General features: G+C 43.0%; 1 protein-coding gene across 2 annotated transcripts in view; it reads left to right on the forward strand.

The window, feature by feature from the left end:
• LOC109893537 (alpha-1,6-mannosylglycoprotein 6-beta-N-acetylglucosaminyltransferase B-like) overlaps window positions 1-21,799 on the forward strand; it is a 90,647-nt gene that overhangs the window by 66,165 nt on the left and 2,683 nt on the right. Inside the window, exons 9-16 of one of the 2 annotated variants that reach the window (XM_031827754.1) lie at window positions 1,366-1,497; window positions 9,092-9,225; window positions 11,837-11,967; window positions 12,766-12,771; window positions 14,053-14,208; window positions 14,307-14,453; window positions 14,644-14,760; window positions 18,974-19,048. In XM_031827754.1, coding sequence (XP_031683614.1) covers window positions 1,366-1,497; window positions 9,092-9,225; window positions 11,837-11,967; window positions 12,766-12,771; window positions 14,053-14,208; window positions 14,307-14,453; window positions 14,644-14,760; window positions 18,974-19,048 — 898 coding nt within the window. The remainder of the gene's footprint in view (window positions 1-1,365; window positions 1,498-9,091; window positions 9,226-11,836; window positions 11,968-12,765; window positions 12,772-14,052; window positions 14,209-14,306; window positions 14,454-14,643; window positions 14,761-18,973; window positions 19,049-21,799) is intronic. The other variant, XM_031827755.1, reaches the window with a different exon arrangement.

Raw genomic sequence — 21,799 nt, forward strand, 5'->3', positions numbered from 1 at the left:
TGCTTTTTATAGGAGCAGAGTATGTCCCTGCTTTTTACAGGAGCAGAGTATGTCCCTGCTTTTTATAGGAGCAGAGTATGTCCCTGCTTTTTATAGGAGCAGAGTATGTCCCTGCTTTTTATAGGAGCAGAGTATGTCCCTGCTTTTTACAGGAGCAGAGTATGTCCCTGCTTTTTACAGGAGCAGAGTATGTCCCTGCTTTTTACAGGAGCAGAGTATGTCCCTGCTTTTTACAGGAGCAGAGTATGTCCCTGCTTTTTACAGGAGCAGAGTATGTCCCTGCTTTTTACAGGAGCAGAGTATGTCCCTGCTTTTTACAGGAGCAGAGTATGTCCCTGCTTTTTACAGGAGCAGAGTATGTCCCTGCTTTTTACAGGAGCAGAGTATGTCCCTGCTTTTTATAGGAGCAGAGTATGTCCCTGCTTTTTACAGGAGCAGAGTATGTCCCTGCTTTTTATAGGAGCAGAGTATGTCCCTGCTTTTTATAGGAGCAGAGTATGTCCCTGCTTTTTATAGGAGCAGAGTATGTCCCTGCTTTTTATAGGAGCAGAGTATGTCCCTGCTTTTTATAGGAGCAGAGTATGTCCCTGCTTTTTATAGGAGCAGAGTATGTCCCTGCTTTTTATAGGAGCAGAGTATGTCCCTGCTTTTTACAGGAGCAGAGTATGTCCCTGCTTTTTATAGGAGCAGAGTATGTCCCTGCTTTTTACAGGAGCAGAGTATGTCCCTGCTTTTTACAGGAGCAGAGTATGTCCCTGCTTTTTACAGGAGCAGAGTATTTCATCTGCTTTTTTACCGTGTCTGGTTCCCTTCATTGTGTGGATATACAGTCTTACTTATATTATAGGGAACTGGACAATGTGTAGTATTTATTTTCCAAGTCTGTTGTCATTCTCCGTGTTGATTGTTAATATACATTCCTCTCATATTGACAGTGGACATACAGTACCATTCAAATGTTTGGACACACCTACTCATTCAAGGGGTTTTCTTTCTTTTTACTATTTTCTACATTGTAGAATAAATGTGAAGACATCAAACCTATGAAGTGACACATGCCAAGAGTATGCAAAGCTGTCATCAAGGCCAAGGGTGGCTACTTTGAAGAACCTCAAAAATCAAATATATTTTGATTTGTTTAACAATTTTTTGGTTACTACATGATTCCATATGTGTTATTTCATAGTTGTGATGTCTTCACTATTATAATACAATGGAGAAAATTGTAAAAATAAAGAAAAACCCTTGAATGAGTAGGTGTGTCCAAACTTTTGGTACTGGTACTGTATGTACAGTGATGAAGTTGTGTTGTGACATGTTTGCGGTATCTAAGCCGAGCTTCTGTGTGTGTGTGTGTGTGTGCAGGTTTCTTGGGGTCCCCCCTGGAAGAGGAAGCTGCCCCCTGACAGGACCTCTGCCCTTTGACCTCATCTACACAGACTACCATGGCCTGCAGCAGATGAGGCAGCACATGGGTCTCTCTCTGAGGAAGCACAAGTCAGTGGGTTTTTATAATATGTTTTTTATATGCAGTTGCGGTCAAAAATCTGCACTTTACAATGCAGTGCAATGGAGCAGAATGTTCTGATTTCTCTTTTCAAAACTGGTTGAATGGCAATTTTTACCCTGTAGGCACCTGCAACTTACCACAGGTGAGATAGATTACACAAAAACGAGAATCACTCGCCTCCAACAAAATTAATTAGAATATTTTATAAGTTAGTCCAGGCCATTTTTTTTTTTTTTTACTTGAAGAGAAAAATTTCTGTTTAGATTTTTTTCTTTCTTGGTCCTGTGCAGTTCTAATTCAAAGAAATACACGTGTGAACACCTAAGGTTTTTTAAGTGTCTTATTTTAGAAGAATTTGTGAATCGTGCAAGGGTGCCAAAATATTTGACCACAACTGTATGTGTGTTTGTGGGTGTGTGCTTACTGTGAGTGTAGGCATGGAATGTACAATGCACCATATCAAAAATGAATTCATCTCTTCTGGAGGAGGAACAGACTTGTCCATGTGATGCGTAAGTTAAACTGTCTGTGTGTTTCTTTGTTGCTGGCATTTCTGTTGTGCTGGTGAATCATTGGCTTATTGGACTGCTGCCCTTATTGGCTGGTATTTGGTCAGCTGGTTGGTCCCCTGTGAGTCACCATAGCACTTCCAGGGGGAATCTGCATGAGAGCAGCCCACACAGTGATCAATTGGGTAAATAATGAGTCCCAGATTGACTAATAGAAATGCTAAGTAGCACAGTGGAGAAATGGCCCCTCTTAAAGTCCCTGAGTTCTCTGTATACATTTTGAACTTTGCAATGTACAGGAATTTGCCTGAGGCCCGCAAAGTGTCGACTAAGTGTCGTGGAAATTTCCTCTATTTACCAAATCATGGGAGCAAACCACACACACACACGTCAGAGTTAGTTATCAAAGTCTATCTTTAATTATATAAGCTCTTATCACAATCCTGTGACTCTCAGATAAATTCAGTGTCTCCCCAGTGAATTTTCTGAGAGTCCCCTTACAATGCAACGGAGTTCCTTTAATAGCAAAGACACACATAGTCAGACAGCATAAACATAACTCATCGTTTAGCTTTGTCTCCTTTCCCAAACCTCAGAACCATAAACCAAATCCTCGATATCAACAGGCATATATCAAATTGTCATTTATATACAACCAACTCAAAATACAACCTCCTGGACAAACTCACAGATAGGAGACTGACCCTACAGGTCAACAAAGAGGGAGCATAGAATGATTCCAGACACTGCAACCCCTCCTTTCCCCACTGGGAAAGGTAAGGAGTAAAAGATATGTTTACACATGATGACACTTTGACCTCTCCCCTCTCATGTGGCCCATGCAACTTAGTCCTGACATAGAACAGATAACTGCCAATGGCCACCACTATAGTACAACAAAATACATTCTTATGAGAAGTAACTTACACACATTTGATGAATATTAAACATCTTACAAATGTTACCAACAAATTCTGATAATTCCACGACATAAGCAAATAAAACATGTAATTATTGGTCCTAGTTATTGCAGGACAATTTTAAGTGATAGGATTGTAAAAGTGAAAATGATAATGTTTCCATTTCTTGGTTGGAGAGAAACTAATATGTCTGGGGTAACACAGTATACCCCGGTATGGTACAGGAACGGTATGAAGGTGTGCAAATCTGGGTACTGCCCTACCCTATCTCGCGCCCACACACAAACACACTAATATTATTATAGAGACCACATGAGATTGGTGGCACCTTAACTGGGGAGGACGGGCTCTTGGTAATGACTGCCGCGGAATGAGTGGAATGGTATCAAATACATCAAACACATGGAATGGCATCATACACCTGCTAACCATCTGCTCCTTTTCCCGGCCATTGTTATGAGCCGTTCTCCCCTCAGCAGCCTCCTGTGATAGAGACCTGCAAACACAGCACAATATTTGAAGTGCACACACTATTGTTTGCGATCACACAATGAAGCTCACTCAAGGTCACTTGATTAGCCGATGTGTATCAACTGTCCAGGCTAATACTTTAATTTCCTCTGCAGGCCCCCCAGACTGCTTAGAGATGCAGGACACTGATAAATCAACCAGATCTGATAATATCCCTTGATTCCTTCAGTCTGGATATGCAGAGCTGAGGAAGCTGGGAGATAAAACAATGCTCCATGCTCGACTCACCCTCTCAGTATTCTCAAATGGCTTCCATTCCCTATTCTTCCTCAACCTTTCCCATTCCGTCCTCTTCCTTTCCCTATCCTTCCTTTCCCTATCCCCCTTCTTCCTTTCCCTATCCGTCCTTTCCCTATCCCCCTTCTTCCTTTCCCTATCCTTCCTTTCCCTATCCTTCCTTTCCCTATCCTTCCTCTTCCTTTCCCTGTCCGTCCTCTTCCTTTCCCTGTCCTTCCTCCTCCTTTCCCTATCATTCCTTTCCCTATCCTTCCTTTCCCTATCCTTCCTTTCCCTATCCTTCCTTTCCCTATCCTTCTTTCTTTCCCTATCCTTCTTTCTTTCCCTATCCTTCTTTCTTTCCCTATCCTTCTTTCTTTCCCTATCCTTCCTTTCCCTATCATTCCTTTCCCTATCCTTCCTTTCCCTATCCTTCCTTTCCCTATCCTTCCTCTTCCTTTCCCTGTCCGTCCTCTTCCTTTCCTTGTCCTTCTTTCTTTCCCTATCCTTCCTTTCCCTATCCTTTCTTTCCCTATCCTTTCTTTCCCTATCCTTTCTTTCCCTATCCTTTCTTTCCCTATCCTTCCTTTCCCTATCCTTTCTTTCCCTATCCTTTCTTTCCCTATCCTTCCTATTTTCTTCTTTTTCATCTAATCTAAAGTAGCGAAGTACATGCCCCACCAATCTGAGGATCTGTTTTTTTTCAGCCATCTATTTCCTGTGTTTGAGGGCTGCAAAATCCATTTGTTACATAAATCTCCGTGGACTGATTGCTTTTTGTGACTGTTCATACTCTTGTTTGCACCTGTCGTTTTTTCCCCGTTAATGTTACGACAACGGAAATGTTTGTAAAGACATGTCAAACACATCCCGGTAATGGTTGAAATGGGCTCAATGGGATACATTGGCTGTTAGTTGAATCGAGAAGAACACTAAAGCTTCATCTGGAATTGAACGTATCGTCTCGACACTTACATCACAAGAAAGAGAAGATAACTTTATTTTGATAGGTGTACATTTTTTTGTGGAATTGAAAAAAGTTGTAATTTATTATAGTTGAAATGTTTACAAATTAGATGCACTGAAATGAAAGCAATTTCTGAAAATGAACTCGGATTATAGTGATATTATGTCTGATCTCGCAAACAATGTAAAGTATGTTTAGATAGACGTAATCGTGTTGATACCCTTTTATCCGAGGGTAAGCTGCTATTGACACACTTGCTGAATTATGCAAGAGAATGTGACAACAACCGTTATTAATCAGGCAGTCTAGACAGCGCAGGTGAGTGCAGATAGGGAAGACAGAGCAGGTGAGTGCAGATAGGGAAGACAGAGCAGGTGAGTGCAGGTAGGGTAGACAGAGCAGGTGAGTGCAGATAGGGAAGACAGCAGGCGAGTGCAGATAGGGTAGACAGAGCAGGTGAGTGCAGATAGGGTAGACAGAGCAGGTGAGTGCAGATAGGGTAGACAGAGCAGGTGAGTGCAGATAGGGTAGACAGAGCAGGTGAGTGCAGATAGGGTAGACCGAGCAGGTGAGTGCAGATAGGGTAGACAGAGCAGGTGAGTGCAGGTAGGGTAGACAGAGCAGGTAGGGTAGACAGAGCAGGTAGGGTAGACAGAGCAGGTAGGGTAGACATAGCAGGTGTTTGGTGGTTGCAGCCCTGTTCCTCACCTTTTATATTAATGTATTCATACACTGAAGAAAAATATAAACACAACATGTAAAGTGTTGGTCCAATGTTTCATGAGCTGAAATTAAAGATCCCATACATTTTCCATATGCACAAAAAGCATATTTCTCTGAAATGTTTTGCACAAATTTGTTTAAATCCCTGTTAGTTAGCATTTCTCCTTTGCAAATATACTCCATCCACCTGACAGCTATGGTATATTAAGAAGCTGATTAAATATCATGATCATTACACAGGGTGCACCTTGTGATAGGGACAATAAAAGGCCACTCTAAAATGTGCAGTTTTGTCACACAATGCCATGCCATAGGTGTCTCAAGTTTTGAGGGACCGTGCAATGACTGCAGGAATATCCACCAGAGCTGTTGCCGGATACATTTTTATGTTATCTACCATAAGCCGCCTCCAAAGTCATTTTTGAGAATTTGGCAGTACGTCCAATCGGCTTCACAACCGCAGACCACGTTTATGGCGTTATAGGGGCGAGCGGTTTGCTGTTCACATTGTGAACAGAGGGCCCCATGGTGGCGATGGGGTTATGGTATGGGCAGGCATAAGCTACGGACAAAGAACACAATTGCATTTTATCGATAGTATGAATGGACAGAGATACCGTGACGAGATCCTGAGGCCCATTGTCATGCCATTCATCCACCTCTCATGTTTCAGCATGATGTTGCACAGCCCCATGTTACAAGGATCTTTACACATTTCCTAGAAAATGTCCCAGTTCTTCCATGGCCTGCATACTCACCAGACATGTCACCCATTGAGCATGTTTGGGATGCTCTGGATTAGAGGTCGACCGATTTAATCGGAATGGCCGATTTTAATTAGGGCCGATTTTCAAGTTTTCATAACAATCAGAAATCGGTATTACTGGACACCGATTTTGCCAATTTTGTAAAAAAATTAATATTGTATCAAAAAAAAAAAAAAAAATAGATATATATATATATATATATATATATTTTTTTTTTTACATAAAAAAACAAATTGGCATAATCGGTGTCCAAAAATATCTATATATTTTTTGACACCGTTATTTAACTAGGCAAGTCCGTTAAGAACACATTCTTATTTTCAATGACGGCCTAGGAACGGTGGGTTTAACTGCCTTGTTCAGGGGCAGAACGGCAGATTTTTACCTTGTCAGCTCGAGGGACTCAATCTTGCAACCTTACAGTTAACTAGTCCAACGCTCTAACCACCTGCCTCTCATTGCACTCCATGAGGAGCCTGCCTCTTCCTCGAATGCAGTAGCCTTTCTGGGCTATAGCCTTTGTGGGCTATACTCAGCCTTGTCTCAGGATGGTAAGTTGGTGGTTGAAGATATCCCTCTAGTGGTGTGGGGGCTGTGCTTTGGCAAAGTGGGTGGGGTTATATCCTTCCTGTTTGGCCCTGTCCGGGGGTGTCCTCGGATGGGGCCACAGTGTCTCCTGACCCCTCCTGTCTCAGCCTCCAGTATTTATGCTGCAGTAGTTTGTGTCGGGGGGCTGGGGTCAGTTTGTTATATCTGGAGTACTTCTCCTGTCCTATTCGGTGTCCTGTGTGAATCTAAGTGTGCGTTCTCTAATTCTCTCCTTCTCTCTTTCTTTCTCTCTCTCGGAGGACCTGAGCCCTAGGACCATGCCCCAGGACTACCTGACATGATGACTCCTTGCTGTCCCCAGTCCACCTGGCCATGCTGCTGTTCCAGTTTCAACTGACCTGAGCCCTAGGACCATGCCCCAGGACTACCTGACATGACAACTCCTTGCTGTCCCCAGTCCACCTGGCCATGCTGCTGCTCCAGTTTCAACTTCCACCTGACTGTGCTGCTGCTCCAGTTTCAACTGTTCTGCCTTATTATTATTCGACCATGCTGGTCATTTATGAACATTTGAACATCTTGACCATGTTCTGTTATAATCTCCACCCGGCACAGCCAGAAGAGGACTGGCCACCCCACATAGCCTGGTTCCTCTCTAGGTTTCTTCCTAGGTATTGGCCTTTCTAGGGAGTTTTTCCTAGCCACCGTGCTTCTACACCTGCATTGCTTGCTGTTTGGGGTTTTAGGCTGGGTTTCTGTACAGCACTTTGAGATATCAGCTGATGTACGAAGGGCTATATAAATAAATTTGATTTGATTTGAGTAGAAGCCAAGGTAAGTTGCTAGCTAGCATTTAAACGTATCTTATAAAAAAACAATCAATCAATCATAATCACTAGTTAATTAACTACACATGGTTGATGATATTACTAGTTTATCTAGCGTGTCCTGCGTTGCATATAATCGATGCAACGCAGGGGGATGATTTAACAAAAGCCCATTTGCGAAAAAAGCACAATCATTGTACGACTGTACCTAACCACAATGCCTTTCTTAAAATCAATACACAGAAGTATATGTTTTTAAACCTGCATATTTAGCTAAAAGAAAGGTTAGCAGGCAATATTAACCAGGTGAAATTGTGTCACTTCTCTTGCGTTCATTGCACAGAGAGTCAGGGTATATGCAACAGTTTGGGCAGCCTGGCTCATTACAAACTAATTTTCCAGAATTTTACGTAATTATGACATAACATTGAAGGTTGTGCAATGTAACAGGAATATTTAGACTAATGGATGCCAACCCTTAGATAAAATACGTAAGGGTTCCGTATTTCACTGAAATAATAAACGTTTTGTTTTCGAAATGATAGTTTCCGGATTCGACCATATTAATGACCAAAGGCTCGTATTTCTGTGTGTTATTATATTATAACTAAGTCTATGATTTGATAGAGCAGTCTGACTGAGCGATGGTAGGCACCAGCAGGCTCGTAAGCATTCATTCAAACAGCACTTTCGTACATTTTGCCAGCAGCTCTTCACAAGCACAGCGCTGTTTATGACTTCAAGCCTATCAGCCTAATGGCTGGTGTAACCGATGTGAAATGGCTAGCTAGTTAGCGGGGTGTGCGCTAATAGCTTTTCAAACGTCACTCGCTCTGAGACTTTGAGTAGTTGTTCCCCTTGCTCTGCATGGGTAACGCTGCTTCGAGGGTGGCTGTTGTCGATGTGTTCCTGGTTCGAGCCCAGGGAGGAACGAGGAGAGGGACGGAAGCTATACTGTTTTATGAGCTATAATTCAGTCAATATCTGATGGATTATAAAAATGTTAAAAGTTTGGAGTATGTTCATCCATTGTCCAACACAGGAGGTTGGTGGCACCTTAATAGGGGAGGATGACCACATGATAATGGCTGGAGCGGTTTCCAAAGTGTTTGATACCATTCCATTTGCTCTGTTCCAGCCATTATTAAGAGCCGCCTATTAGGAAGCAGCCCCTTACACATTATGCCCCAGCAATGTCAGAGACCCACCAAAGAAGGGAGGTATCCTTGCGGTGTTTGGAGGTGGTTGCATTGCTGTGAGTAAGAGCTCTCCATTTATCTCCCCTGTGGTGTATAGTAGCCTAGCAGCTTGTGATTTGAAGTCAATTTCCCCCCACCTGGAGGGCAGGCTGAGCCCAGCACACTGAGGGAGAGGAGAGGCACGGTGACATCCATCACCTTTGACTACTTTACGGTTCAAGTCTCCTGGGCTTGGTTCCCATACCACTGCTTGTTATGGGCTTTTACCAGATAAATATTCTATCATCGCAACAGGAGGCAATGTCTATCTATGTTCTGCTATTTTGACATACAGAACCCATTCATTCTCCCACCTCTTTCCTCTGTCTCTCAGGTGCCACATCCGTGTGATTGACACATTTGGCACAGAGCCGGCATACAACCATGAGGACTACGCCACCCTGCACGGCTACAGGACCAACTGGGGCTACTGGAACCTCAACTGCAGGCAGTACATGACCATGTTCCGTGAGTGAACTCTGAGCATAATCTCTCTTCTGACACTGGATGTGAGGGGAATGGTGTTGCGTTTGTTTATCAGGTATCAACCTCAGAAAGAGAGAAAGTGGGAAAGGGTAATATGGATTTTAATGGAGGTTTGGCTTTTGGAGTGTGTGTGTGGGCACAGATGTTGTGGGGCACTTGTGTGGGCCTTTGGCCTCTCATAGTGGAAGCTCAGGGTCAGAGAGATGAGAAGGAGCCTGGGAGGGTAACAGCAGTTGTGGCCAAACAGATGCCTAGAGCTAGACACTAGAACTTAGCACCATAGGCTCTCACTGGCACGCACGCAGAGCTCAAACATCCAGCTGGGATCAGTGGAAGGAGAGGAGACTTCAGCTGTGTTTGTGGTCTTCCAATTAACTCAGTGAGCATAGCTTCTGTGGAAGTACTGCTGTTTTGGAAATACACATTGTAATTGCAAGCCACACTCATATTGGGTTTGAAATAGGAACATGTTATATATATATATATATGATTCTCATGGCTATTTTGTTTTTTATGCTTACTGGGAATATTCAGGCCTTGCTTTGTTTCCTGGTTTATAGAGTGACCACTGTCCTTCTCTTAGGTGATGTGGTCCCAGCTGGCCCAATCAATTCCTTTAACCACTGTCTTTATTCCTATAACTTACTCAACATGCTTCTGACTTCCATCTGAAACTGAATGTCAATATTTAGTTTAGTGTTTGGCTGTCACGTGCTCCCTTTCTGGCCTCTAGGTCACCAGGCTGCTCGTTATGGCGCACACCTGTCACCATCGTTACGCGCACCTGCGGGTCTTCAGACTCACCTGGACTCCATCACTTTCTTGATAACCTGCCCTATATACAGTTGAAGTTGGAAGTTTACATACATTTAAACTCAGTTTTTCACAATTCCTGACATTTAATCCTAGTAAAAATTCCCTGTCTTAGGTCAGTTATGATCACCACTTTATTTTAAGAATGTGAAATGTCAGAATAATAGTAGAGAGAATTATTTATTTCAGCTTTCATTTCTTTCATCACATTCCCAGTTGGTCAGAAGTTTACATGCTACCAAATACTAATTGAGTGTATTGCCTTAAACAATTTTAACTTGGGTCAAACGTTTCAGGTAGCCTACCACAATAAATTGGGTGAATTTTGACCCATTCCTCCTGACAGAGCTGATGTAACGAGGTCAGGTTTGTAGGCCTCCTCGCTCGCACACGCTTTTTCAGTTCTGCCCACACATTGAGGTCAGGCCTTTGTGATGGCCACTCCAATACCTTGACTTTGTTGTCATTCAGCCATTTTGCCACAACTTTGGAAGTATGCTTGGGGTCATTGTCCATTTGGAAGACCCATTTGTGACCAAGCTTTAACTGATGTCTTGAGATGTTGCTTCAATATATCCACATAATTTTCCTGCCTCATGATGCCATCTATTTTGTGAAGTGCACCAGTCCCTCCTGCAGCAAAGCAACCCCACAACATGATGCTGCCACCCCTGTGCTTCACGGTTGGGATGGTGTTATTGAGCTTGCAAGCATCCCCCTTTTTCCTCCAAACATAACGACGGTCATTATGGCCAAACAGGTCTATTTTTGTTTCATCAGACCAGAGGACATTTTTCCCAAAAAGTACGATCTTTGTCCCCATGTGCAAACCCTAGTCTGGCTTTTTAAAGGCAGTTTTGGAGCAGTGGCTTCTTCCTTGCTGAGTGGCCTTTCAGGTTATGTCGATATAGGACTCGTTTTACTGTGGATATAGATACTTTTGTACCTGTTTCCTCCAGCATCTTCACAGGGTCTTTTGTTGTTCTGGGATTGATTTGCACTTTTCGCACCAAAGTATGTTCATCTCTAGGAGACAGAACGCGTCTCCTTCCTAAGTGATGTGACGGCTGCGTGGTCCCATGGTGTTTATACTTGCGTACAATTGTTTGCACAGATGAACGTGGTACCTTCAGGCGTTTGGAAATTGCTCCCAAGGATGAACCAGAATTGTGGAGGTCTACAATTATTTTGGCCAAGTTCTTTTGATTTTCCCATGTGTCATGCAAACAGGCACTGAGTTTGAAGGTACGCCTTGAAATACATCCACGGGTACACCTCCAATTGACTCAAATGATGTCAATTAGCCTATCAGAAGCTTCTAAAGTCATGATATAATTTTCTGGAGTTTTCCAATCTGTTTAAAGGCACATGTAAACTTCTGACCCACTGGAATTGTGATACAGTGAGATAATCTGTCTGTAACAATTGTTGGAAAAATTACTTGTGTCATGTGCAAAGTAAGATGTCCTAACTGACTTGCCAAAACTATAGTTTGTTAACAAGACATTTGTGGGGTGGTTTGAGGTTTAATGACTCCAACCTAAGTGTATGTAGACTTCCGACTTCAACTGTATGTCACTTCCTTTGGTTACTTCCCCAGGCGTTATTGTTTCTGTTTCATGTCTGTGCTGTTACTTTTTCTTGTTTTGTATTTGTATTATGTTCTGTTTATTTTATTAAAACACTCCCTCCCTGTACTTGCTTCCCGACTCTCAGAGCACGTCGTTACATTGACTTTGACTTATTGAGCTTGACACTTTGCTATGTTCGTCCCTTACAGCACACACTCCCGACAACTCCTTCATGGGTTTTGTGGCTGAGGAGCTGAACGACACAGAGAGGCTGAGCATCCAGAGGAACAAGGTGGACAGCATGGCAGTGGTGTACGGCAAAGAGGCCAGCATGTGGAAGGTGATCATATGGATATAAATGTTCAATTTCTAGAACCTCTAAAGAAAACCATATTGCAGAGAGTGCATTTGACTGACACCCCAATGGGCGTATCACCTGCTCCTGTCTACAAGATATCAACAAACAAATGACTTTTTCCTTACTAAGATGCAGTCCAGTTGAGGTGGCGTCTCAACATATTTACACAACAGTCAGCAGTCTGTTATACGCTGCAGTGTATTCTGTCATGATGTGATAAATGGAGTGCACCCCACTTCCAGAGACAAGCTGAAACGTGCCTAAGTTATTCTCTCCTATCTGCCAAGCATGACACTTCAATCCACTAGGTATATGTATGTACACCCAGAGAGGTGTGAGTGTTGTGGAAGCTGCAATTGTTTTTGTTTAGCGTAAATTCTCCCTCCAAGCTACAGGAAAAAAGCATCACTTATTGATGTGTCTGGCCACCTCCCCGTGGTTGAATCAGCTGCATTTGTTCTCTCCCTCTCTACGCTTATTGAATTTCCCCTCACTCTGAACAGTTTGAGGTACGGCGTGCGAGGTATAATATTTATGAGTGTGAATGCCATCTGTGTCTGGCCCTCCCTCGACACTGACTACCCCTCACTGCTTCTGGCATCATCCTCAGCTCTCCGGTTCACATGCTTGTCAGCTATGTGTTGTATTACAGCTGTATGTCCACAAGGAGACAAAATGACAATCATTTTATCTCTCCCACTCACTCTCTCTTATCTTTCCTCCTTCCCACATGGTTTCCTCCTATTCTGCTCTCATGTCATGTTGATGGATCATCTCCAGCTCCAAGTAAGGATACCTGCACTTGCTGTCAATGATTGACATTTTGAACACCCTCGGAAACTTTGTTTTACATTGAGCCGTAGTATGGACTGTCCCTGGTGTTTGGTTTCCTTGCAGATTCCTTTTATAGAGATTGATACTGTTCATGCACAATGAATGTGTTAATGTTCCATTAAATGTGCCAGACAGTTAACTACAATTATTTTGGAATGAGTCAGCAGCTTTAGCTCTTCAGACACAGAAAGATGTTTCAGGTGAATCATCTTTATCTACCATAAAGATACAAGGGTTTTTATAAAAAGGCCTGAGGTTTGTTATGCGTTCATCCTGGTCTATCTGCATCCTCTGTCACCCCCCTGTCAGATCAATAAACTGCTGCCCTATAACAGGTTTAGGAAAATACAAAAGGTGGAGTGTTAATCAATACTCAGAATGTCAGCTCTCCACTAATGATAGTTTTACTTTGTGTGCTCTTTTATATGGAGCATCTGCAATGACATCAGTGGTTCTATTTACAACTGGAAGGGTTCTTAGTCTACAGAGGGAAAGCTCATGCATATTTATTTCTATTGTGTTCAGTACAAATGTTCTATGTTAGGCTAAGTATGCCACTGAAGATTTGAAACGTACAACATTCTCACCACTATATGTAAATCATGCTCACCCAATACATCTCTATGATTAGTGACCAGTGTGCTGCTGTAGCCAAGGTGAAACCCATGCTTTCTCTTCACACTCTATGGCCATTCTCGTGTCATTTGCCCCTGGTGCTGCTGTAGCTTGGTGTAGGAAATCAGATCACCCCTCTAATTGTCTATGCCAGTCTGTATGCACCAGAGGCCCCAGTAGCCACCCCACTAATCCTAGTAACAGTCAGTCATACAGGCTTCTGTCCACACTGCCCTGCACCAATCAGGAGCTCTCCAGGGTGAGAGGCCTATCAGTCAAGGTTTTTTAAACTCTTTAGAGAGATTTCCTCCATGCTACTGTAGTCTTCACAGGTTGAGCACATTCTCCTTGCTCTTCAGTCCCAGGAGGGTGACACATATAATATGGAGGAATCTCTAAGCAGAAGAGGCTGACAGCCAATGTCATGAATAACATGTTTGCCCCTGTCTTGGTTATGCCTGCAACCAATACACTGAACATAACTTTATGTTTGAGAAGAACTTTGAACTCTTACAGAATTGGTTAAAAAAATTAGTTACATTCTGCATATTTGGGGGGGACGGGTGGATTATACTGTGGGCCCAGTCCGTCCTAACCATTTGTTCCATTGACTCATAGGGTAAGGAAAGGTTCCTGGCCATTCTGCACCGCTATATGGATATCCATGGGACTGTCTATTATGAGACACAGCGCCCTCCAGAGGTGCCTGCTTTTGTCAAAAACCACGGCCTGCTGCCCCAACAAGAGCTGCAACAGCTGCTCAGAAAGGCCAAGGTATGGAGGGTTTCAATACATTTTTATATAATATACTTCAAGTTGCCAGTAAACAGCAGCAGTTTGGTTCATCTTTTTCTTTTCCTCTTTCAAACAAGCTCTTCATTGGGTTTGGCTTCCCATACGAAGGGCCAGCCCCTTTAGAGGCCATAGCCAACGGCTGCATCTTCCTGCAGCCCAAGTTTAAGCCGTCTCACAGTTCCCTCAACCATGAGTTCTTCAAAGGGAAGCCCACTTCCAGACAGGTGAGCAGGTTGTCTCTGTGGTGGCAGTGGACTGTCTCCATACTGTCGAGAAAATGAATGTTAGTCTGTGAATTAGTGCAAGGTAGGCCTCAACCTGACTCGTGTGCTTCTCTGCTCGTGGCTGTGTCCATGTATTGTCTGGATGGAGACTGTATTGACTGATATAGTATTGTGTTAATTCCTCCATCAGGTCTCCTCACAGCATCCCTATGCTGAGCAGTATATAGGCAGGCCACATGTCATCACGGTGGATTTCAACAACTCCCAAGAGTTTGAGTCTGCCATACGGGACATCATGAGGACCAAAGTTAGTATGCTAATTTCACATGAGATGATAATATAATATATGCCATTTAGCAGACGCTTCTATCCAAAGCAACTTAGTCATGTGTGTATACATTTTAAGTATGGATGGTCCCGGGAATCAAACCCACTATTCTGGCTACAGAGGACCACATGATTTTCACAGAGATAAGCGTGGCTGTTCAGAGACAAATGACCTTTCAGATGTATTATCTTCACTGCATCTCATGTTAAAGAAAGTCTTGAGTATTAACATTACCTACGCATATGATTAATGGTGCCGTGGAGGTATATAATCTCCTCTCCCACAGACTGTATTTCCAGTTGTGACCCACTTCTCTCTCACATTGCTAATTGAGCTGTTAGTCACAGGATCCAGTGTAACTGCAAACTGCATAGCTGGCTCTTTCCAAGGACTTTAGTCCTAATTGCCTCAGAGATGGAGTTGTTGCTTAGTAGGTAAACTGGGCAGCAGACACCTGGGTTAGCATGGCAGTCTTCCAGAGGGCCCATACTGTCTTCTCCAGGCACTAACCATTGTCTACTGGAGATGATATTAATCTATCATGCTGTGCTCAATCTGTCGCCAGGCCAACATGCAAGGTACGTCCAATCGATCCCCCACCACGCGGGGAACAATGGCAGGTTAAATATAGCCCAGACTTGCTGCTGAGGGAACCAAAAGGGAGCATCTACTTGACGTAATGCTGTGGTAGAACACGTGCATGTAATGGGTTAGGAGTGGAGGAGAGGGGCAGGGGGAAAACAAAACAACTAAATAATACAGGACACAAGCACTTCTCATTATGTTGATATACAGTGCATTCAGAAAGTATTTAGACATTTTTTGTAATATGAATTTTTTACCCCACTTTTTTCGTCATATCCCATTACGATCTTGTCTCATCGCTGCAACTCCTCCATGAGCTCGGGAGAGGCGAATCATGACCCGCCAAACCACACTCCTTAACACCCGCCCACTAAACCCGGACGCCATCCACACCAATGTGTTGGAGGAAACACCGTTCAACTGATGACCGAAGTCAGGCTGTAGGCACCTGGCCCACCACAAGAAGTCACTAGAGTGCAATGAGCAAAGTAAGGCTCCCCCCGGTCAAACCCTCCCTAACCTGGACGACGCTGGGCCAATTGTGCGCCGCCCTATGGGACTCCCGTTCACGGCTGGTTGTGATACAGCCTAGAATCGAACCCGGGTCTGTAGTGACGCCTTGGGTAACCTTTGCGCCTCCCGGGAGGCCCCAGACCCCTTGACTTTTTCCACATTTTGTTACATTACAGCCTTATTCTAAAATGGATTAAATACATTAGTTTCCTCATCAATCTACACACAATAACCCATAATGGCAAAGTGAAAACAGTTTTATTAGCAAGTTTATTACAAATAAAAACATGTCACATTTACAAGTATTCAGACCCTTTGCTATGAGACCTGAAATTGAGCTCAGGTGCATCCTGTTTCCATTGATCATCCTTGAGATGTTTCTACAACTTGATTGGAGTCTACCTGTGGCAAATTAAATTAAATTGGACATGATTCGGAAAGGCACAAACCTGTTTATATACAGTAAGGTCCCACAGTTGACAGTGCAAGTCAGAGCAAAAATCAAGCCCTGAGGTCAAAGGAATTGTCCGTAGAGCTCCGAGAGTGGATTGTGTCGAGGCACAGATCTGGGGAAGGATACAAAAAAAATGATGTAGCATTGAAGGTCCCCAAGAACACAGTGGCCAACCATCTCTGGAGCGCTCCGCCAATTAGGCCTTTGTGGTAGAGTGGCCAGACGGAAGCCACTCCTCAGTAAAAGACAAATGACAGCCGGCTTAGAGTTTGCCAAAAGGCACCTAAAGGACTCTCAGACCATGGGAAACAAGATTCTCTAGTCTGATGAGACCAAGATTGAATTCTTTGGCCTGAATGCCAAGCCTGGAGGAAACCTGGCACCATCCCTACGGTGAAGCATGGTGATGGCAGCATCGTGCTGTGGGGATGTTTTTCAGCAGCAGGGACTGGGAGACTAGTCAGGATCGAGGGAAAGATGAACAGAGAAAAGTACAGAGAGAGCCTTGATCAAAACCTGCTCCAAAGCCCTCAGGACCTTCAGACTGGGGGTGAAGGTTCACCTTCCAACAGTACAACGACCCTAAGCACACAGCCAAGACAACGCAGGAGTGGCTTCGGGACACTTCGGGACACTTCTCTGAATGTCCTTGAGTGGCCCAGCCAGAGCCCGGACATGAACCCGATCAAACATCTTTGGAGAGACCTGAAAATAGCTATGCAGCGATGCTCCCCAACCAACCTGACAGAGCTTGAGAGAATCTGCAGAGAAGCTTATAGCATCATACCCAAGAAGACGGAAGGCTGTAATCACTGCCAAAGATGCTTCAACAAAGTACTGAGTAAAACAGGGTCTGAATACTTATGTAAATGTAATACCCCCCCCCCAAAAAAAATATACATTTGCAAAAATGTTTTTAAGTTGTCATTATGGGGTATTGTGTGTAGATTGATTAGGGGGAAATTTATGTAATACATTTTTAGAATAAGGCTGTATCAAAATGAGGAAAACTTTCCAAATGCACTGTGCTATACAGTACACACTGAAGGTTAAGAAAAACATGTCCCCTCTTTGATCCAATGTGGGTGAACAACTATACTAATCCCTGTGGTATTCACTGGTGTAAAAAGTACCCAATTGTCATACTTGAGTAAAAGTAAAGATACTTAAATAGAAAATGACTAGTAAAAGTGAGTCACCCAGTAAAAGTCTAAAAGGATTTGGTTTTAATTATACTTATATATCATTTCACATTCCTTATATTAAGCAAACCAGATGGCATGATTTTCTTGTTTTATTATTTTACAGATAGCCAGAGGCACACCTCAACACTCAGACATAATTCATAAACCAAGCATTTGTGTTTACTGAGGCAGAAGCAGTAGGGATAACCAGGGTTGTTCTCATGATAAGTGTGTGAATTGGCAAATATGTCTGTCCTGCTAAGCATTTGAAATGTAACTCGTACTTTTGGGTGTCAGGGAATATGTCAGGGAAAATGTATGGAGTAAAAAGTACATTATTTTCTTTTCTTTAAATAGTAAATTAAAGTACAGATACCCCATAAAAAAACTACTTAAGTAATACTTTCTAGTATTTTTACTTAAGTACTTTACACCATTGGTGATATTGTAATCAGGTATACTGGTCAGACATGATGGGTATGTATGCAGTAAATGCGGTCGGTTTAGAGATGTTTAATGTATTTTAAAGCTGAATTCAATTCAGACTCCATGGAGAGCAGTTTTTTTCCTATTCCTTTCTTTCCATTATATAAAGATGCCCAAAAGGCAAATTGCATTCTGGAATAGATGATGAGGTGCCAGATACATTTCATTAAACTCAGATGAAATAAACGAGTAAGTGAGCGCTAAAAGGAAGTGAATGCTAAAAGGAACCATTTATCAGTTTAAAAGCCCAAGTGCCTCTGAGAGGCCTGATGGTAAACAATGAGATCTCTTTTAAATGGCACAGACATCTTAGGTTAGGTGATGTGGAATGGGACTACAGTACCATCACACTGATTGAACATTTCCCACTCCAACATGTATCATACTTATTTATGTAATCGAACCCAAATAGGCTTTGGATAACAGCAAAATAGAAAGCATTGACCTGCAGACTTCATCCTTTGACACTGATGACTAACGTGTGTTTACTGCTGCATTGAAAAGAGATGCCTTCTCTGTGCTGTTTTCACTGCAGTGTCACAGCATCTGTCGTGTATGTAACATACATTCTCACCTGTAACTCTATGAAATGTGCCAGCTCTGGAGAAAGTTTTCACATCATCTGGTAAAGGTCAAAAGTAGGATGATCATCACATCCTCCCAGTGAGTTGTTAAAAAGATTCAGACATTCGGTTTAGCAGCTCGTACATAACCTGTGGTCGATTGTCAGCTTAATCCATTGTTTGTCATATTGATGTAGTCGATGTTAATAGAGTAATGAAATCAAGTCAAAGGCTGTCACCTGTGATGTATGAGGTCATTGATTCTAATATGAAGCAGCTCATAATGAAGCCGTTCACAGTGACCTTAATGAATACGTCAGCTTTGATTAACGGTAAACCGTTGCAGTACTATTATGACTGTGGTGTTAGAGGTCTAAAGCCGATGGTGTGTGATTCCCCTTCTGCAGGTGGAGCCATATCTGCCCTATGAGTACACCTGTGAGGGGATGCTGGAGAGAGTGCATGCTTACATCCAGAACCAGGTGGGTTTGTGTTGCATACACCGGCCTTCATTACCCCGGAGATGGTGCAGCCATCCTCATCCACATTTATTTATGCACAGGCAAGATGAAGTCACACTGTACTGTATACATATAAAAGAGCGAACGTACACACACACACACACACACACACACACACACACACACACACACACAGTCCTGTTTAACTAACCTTGTGGGGACACATAATTCAGTTCATTCAACATCTTCTTTTCCCTAACACTAAAACTAACCCTAGCTCCAAACCCTGAACCTAATTCTAAACCTAACACTAATTCTAACCTTAAACCCAAACCACCTAGAAATAGCATTTGACCTTGTGGGGACGAACAAAATGTCCCCAGTCGGTCAAATGTTTTTGTTTATTAATCTTGTGGGGAATACTGCTTCCCACAAGTATAGTTAAACACGTCCACACACACAACCACGCACACACTAAAAGCCTTTTTAATATTTCTTTGCACAATTACACACATTGTCATGCTCCAGTACGTTCATCATGCTGAGATGATTTGTGCGGTGCACTGAGGGGCTTGTCTTCCAGTCTGGTTAAGGCAGTGGGAGAAAAGGGGAAATAGGGTGGCCTATGCCCAGCTCTGATCCACTCCCCCATCTGTCCATCACACACAGAGTAGTGTGCTCAGTGGGCTGTGACTGACTGAGACTGCCCGCCTGGCATGTACGAGCCCAGACTCCCAATCAGCGACAACCCTTCTATCCTCCTCCGTGGGCAGCACTGACCCCCATGATCCTCACGGATTCTTTATTGAGAATTTTTATACTGCTTTCTCATGACACACACACACACACACACACACACACACACACAGATTCCGGAGGAGGTGTCTGATTGCTCGCCTTGTTTTCCTGTTGAGCAGTAGCCCAGGGCTGGGGGGCTGTGGTGTGGTGGAGTGGAGGAGGCCTGGTTATTGCAGTAGGGCGCTGGGAGCCTGTTTAATGAACCGGACTGGGGGTCAGAGGAAGATGTCGCAGAAATATTATTACCTGTTCCTTATGAATAGGACCGACTGGGGGAGGTGCTCTCCCATGTTGATTCCTGCCTGAAACTCATTTGATTATTGGTGGCATAACTGTATTATAGACATGACGATAGTTCAGTGTTAAATTCATATCTCCCTACCATCATATCTAAGCCAATATGACACCAATCTCAATGAAAATTCGCAAATCAACTTGATTGGAGGTACTCAACACACTCCCCGCCTCTTGTCATGAGCCGTTACTGAGAACCACAGCAGAGTATGTCTTGTGCCTACCTAGCTAAAATTCTAGACGTCGGATTAAAACGGACTATAGCGTCCATAAAGCGACCATCGGGATTTTAAAAACGCCAGATTGACTACATTTTGTAGGTGTAACAGTTTTTTGTCAATTTATCATTTATCGCTCTCATGTGCTCATTTCTGTCCGTTAAGTGCCAAAGATGCTACCTTCTTGTAGCATTTCTGAGAGAATATGTAAGCGGTGCAAATCCATGTTTGCTAGCATCAGAGAAACTCATCAGTTTAATATCCATAATACATTCCAGGACACTCTTACACAGTGCCAAACTAACAACTCTGCCAAGTGTTAGATATTTTTCAACTCTGTCTCGGACACCTGTGTGAAGCTAGCCACAATAGTGGAATTTGCGGTTCACCTTCAAAATAAATGCCCACATTGAAAGTGATTCAAACTGATACAAATAGTGGATGAGATGTTGAACAGCCCTTAGCTGTGGTATATTGGCCACATACCACACCCTCCCGGGCCTTATTGCTTAATTATGTTGTGTAATAATGTTGCATAATCACCTTCCAGTGTAAAAACCTTGGAATTGAAAAACAAGGTTTTAATTGAGAATAGGCATTGGTCTGAAAGCTGAAAAAATAAAGGAAATTCCCATGAGCACCACATTGCCTTTTTCACCCATGCTCTACCTAGGGTTTCCAGCACATACAGTAGCTATGTTGTTCTTCAAACTATGTGTAGGCAGGTTGCTTAGGATTCATACTCTTCAGAGGGATAATGGACTTTACAGAGTCCTGCTATCAAAATTATGTATTCCGGTATGTGTGTATATACAGTACCAGTCAAAAGTTCTGACACACCTACTCATTCATGGGTTTTTCTTAGTTTTTACAGAAAATAATGAAATTACATATGAAAGAATATGTAAGCGTAGTAAACCAAAAAGTGTTAATCAAATCAAAATATATTTTAGATTCTTGATGACAGCTTTGCATACTCTTGGCATTCTCTCAACCAGCTTCACCTGGAATGCTTTTCCAACAGTCTTGAAGGAGTTCTCACATATGCTGAGCACTTGTTAGCTACTTTTCTTTCCCTTTGCGGTCCAACTAATCCCAAACCATCTCAATTGGGTTGAGGTCGGGGGATTGTGGAAGCCAGGTCATCTGACGCAGCACTCCATCACTCACCTTCTTAGTCAAATAACTCCCCCTCAATGCAAACCAGATGGGATGGCATATCGCAGCAGAATGCTATGGTAGCCATGCAGGTTAAGTGTGTCTTGAATTCAAAATAAATCACAGACGGTGTCACCAACAAAGCACCATCACACCACCTCCTCCGTGCTTCATGGTGGGAACCACACATGCAGAGATCATCCGTTCACCTACTCTGTGTCTCACAAAGACATGGCGGCTGGAAACAAAAATCGCAAATTTGGACTCAGACCAAAGGCCAGATTTGCACCAGTCTAATGTCCAT

The sequence above is a fragment of the Oncorhynchus kisutch genome, linkage group LG6 (genome assembly GCF_002021735.2).
Source record: "Oncorhynchus kisutch isolate 150728-3 linkage group LG6, Okis_V2, whole genome shotgun sequence".
NCBI classification, from domain to species: domain Eukaryota; kingdom Metazoa; phylum Chordata; class Actinopteri; order Salmoniformes; family Salmonidae; genus Oncorhynchus; species Oncorhynchus kisutch.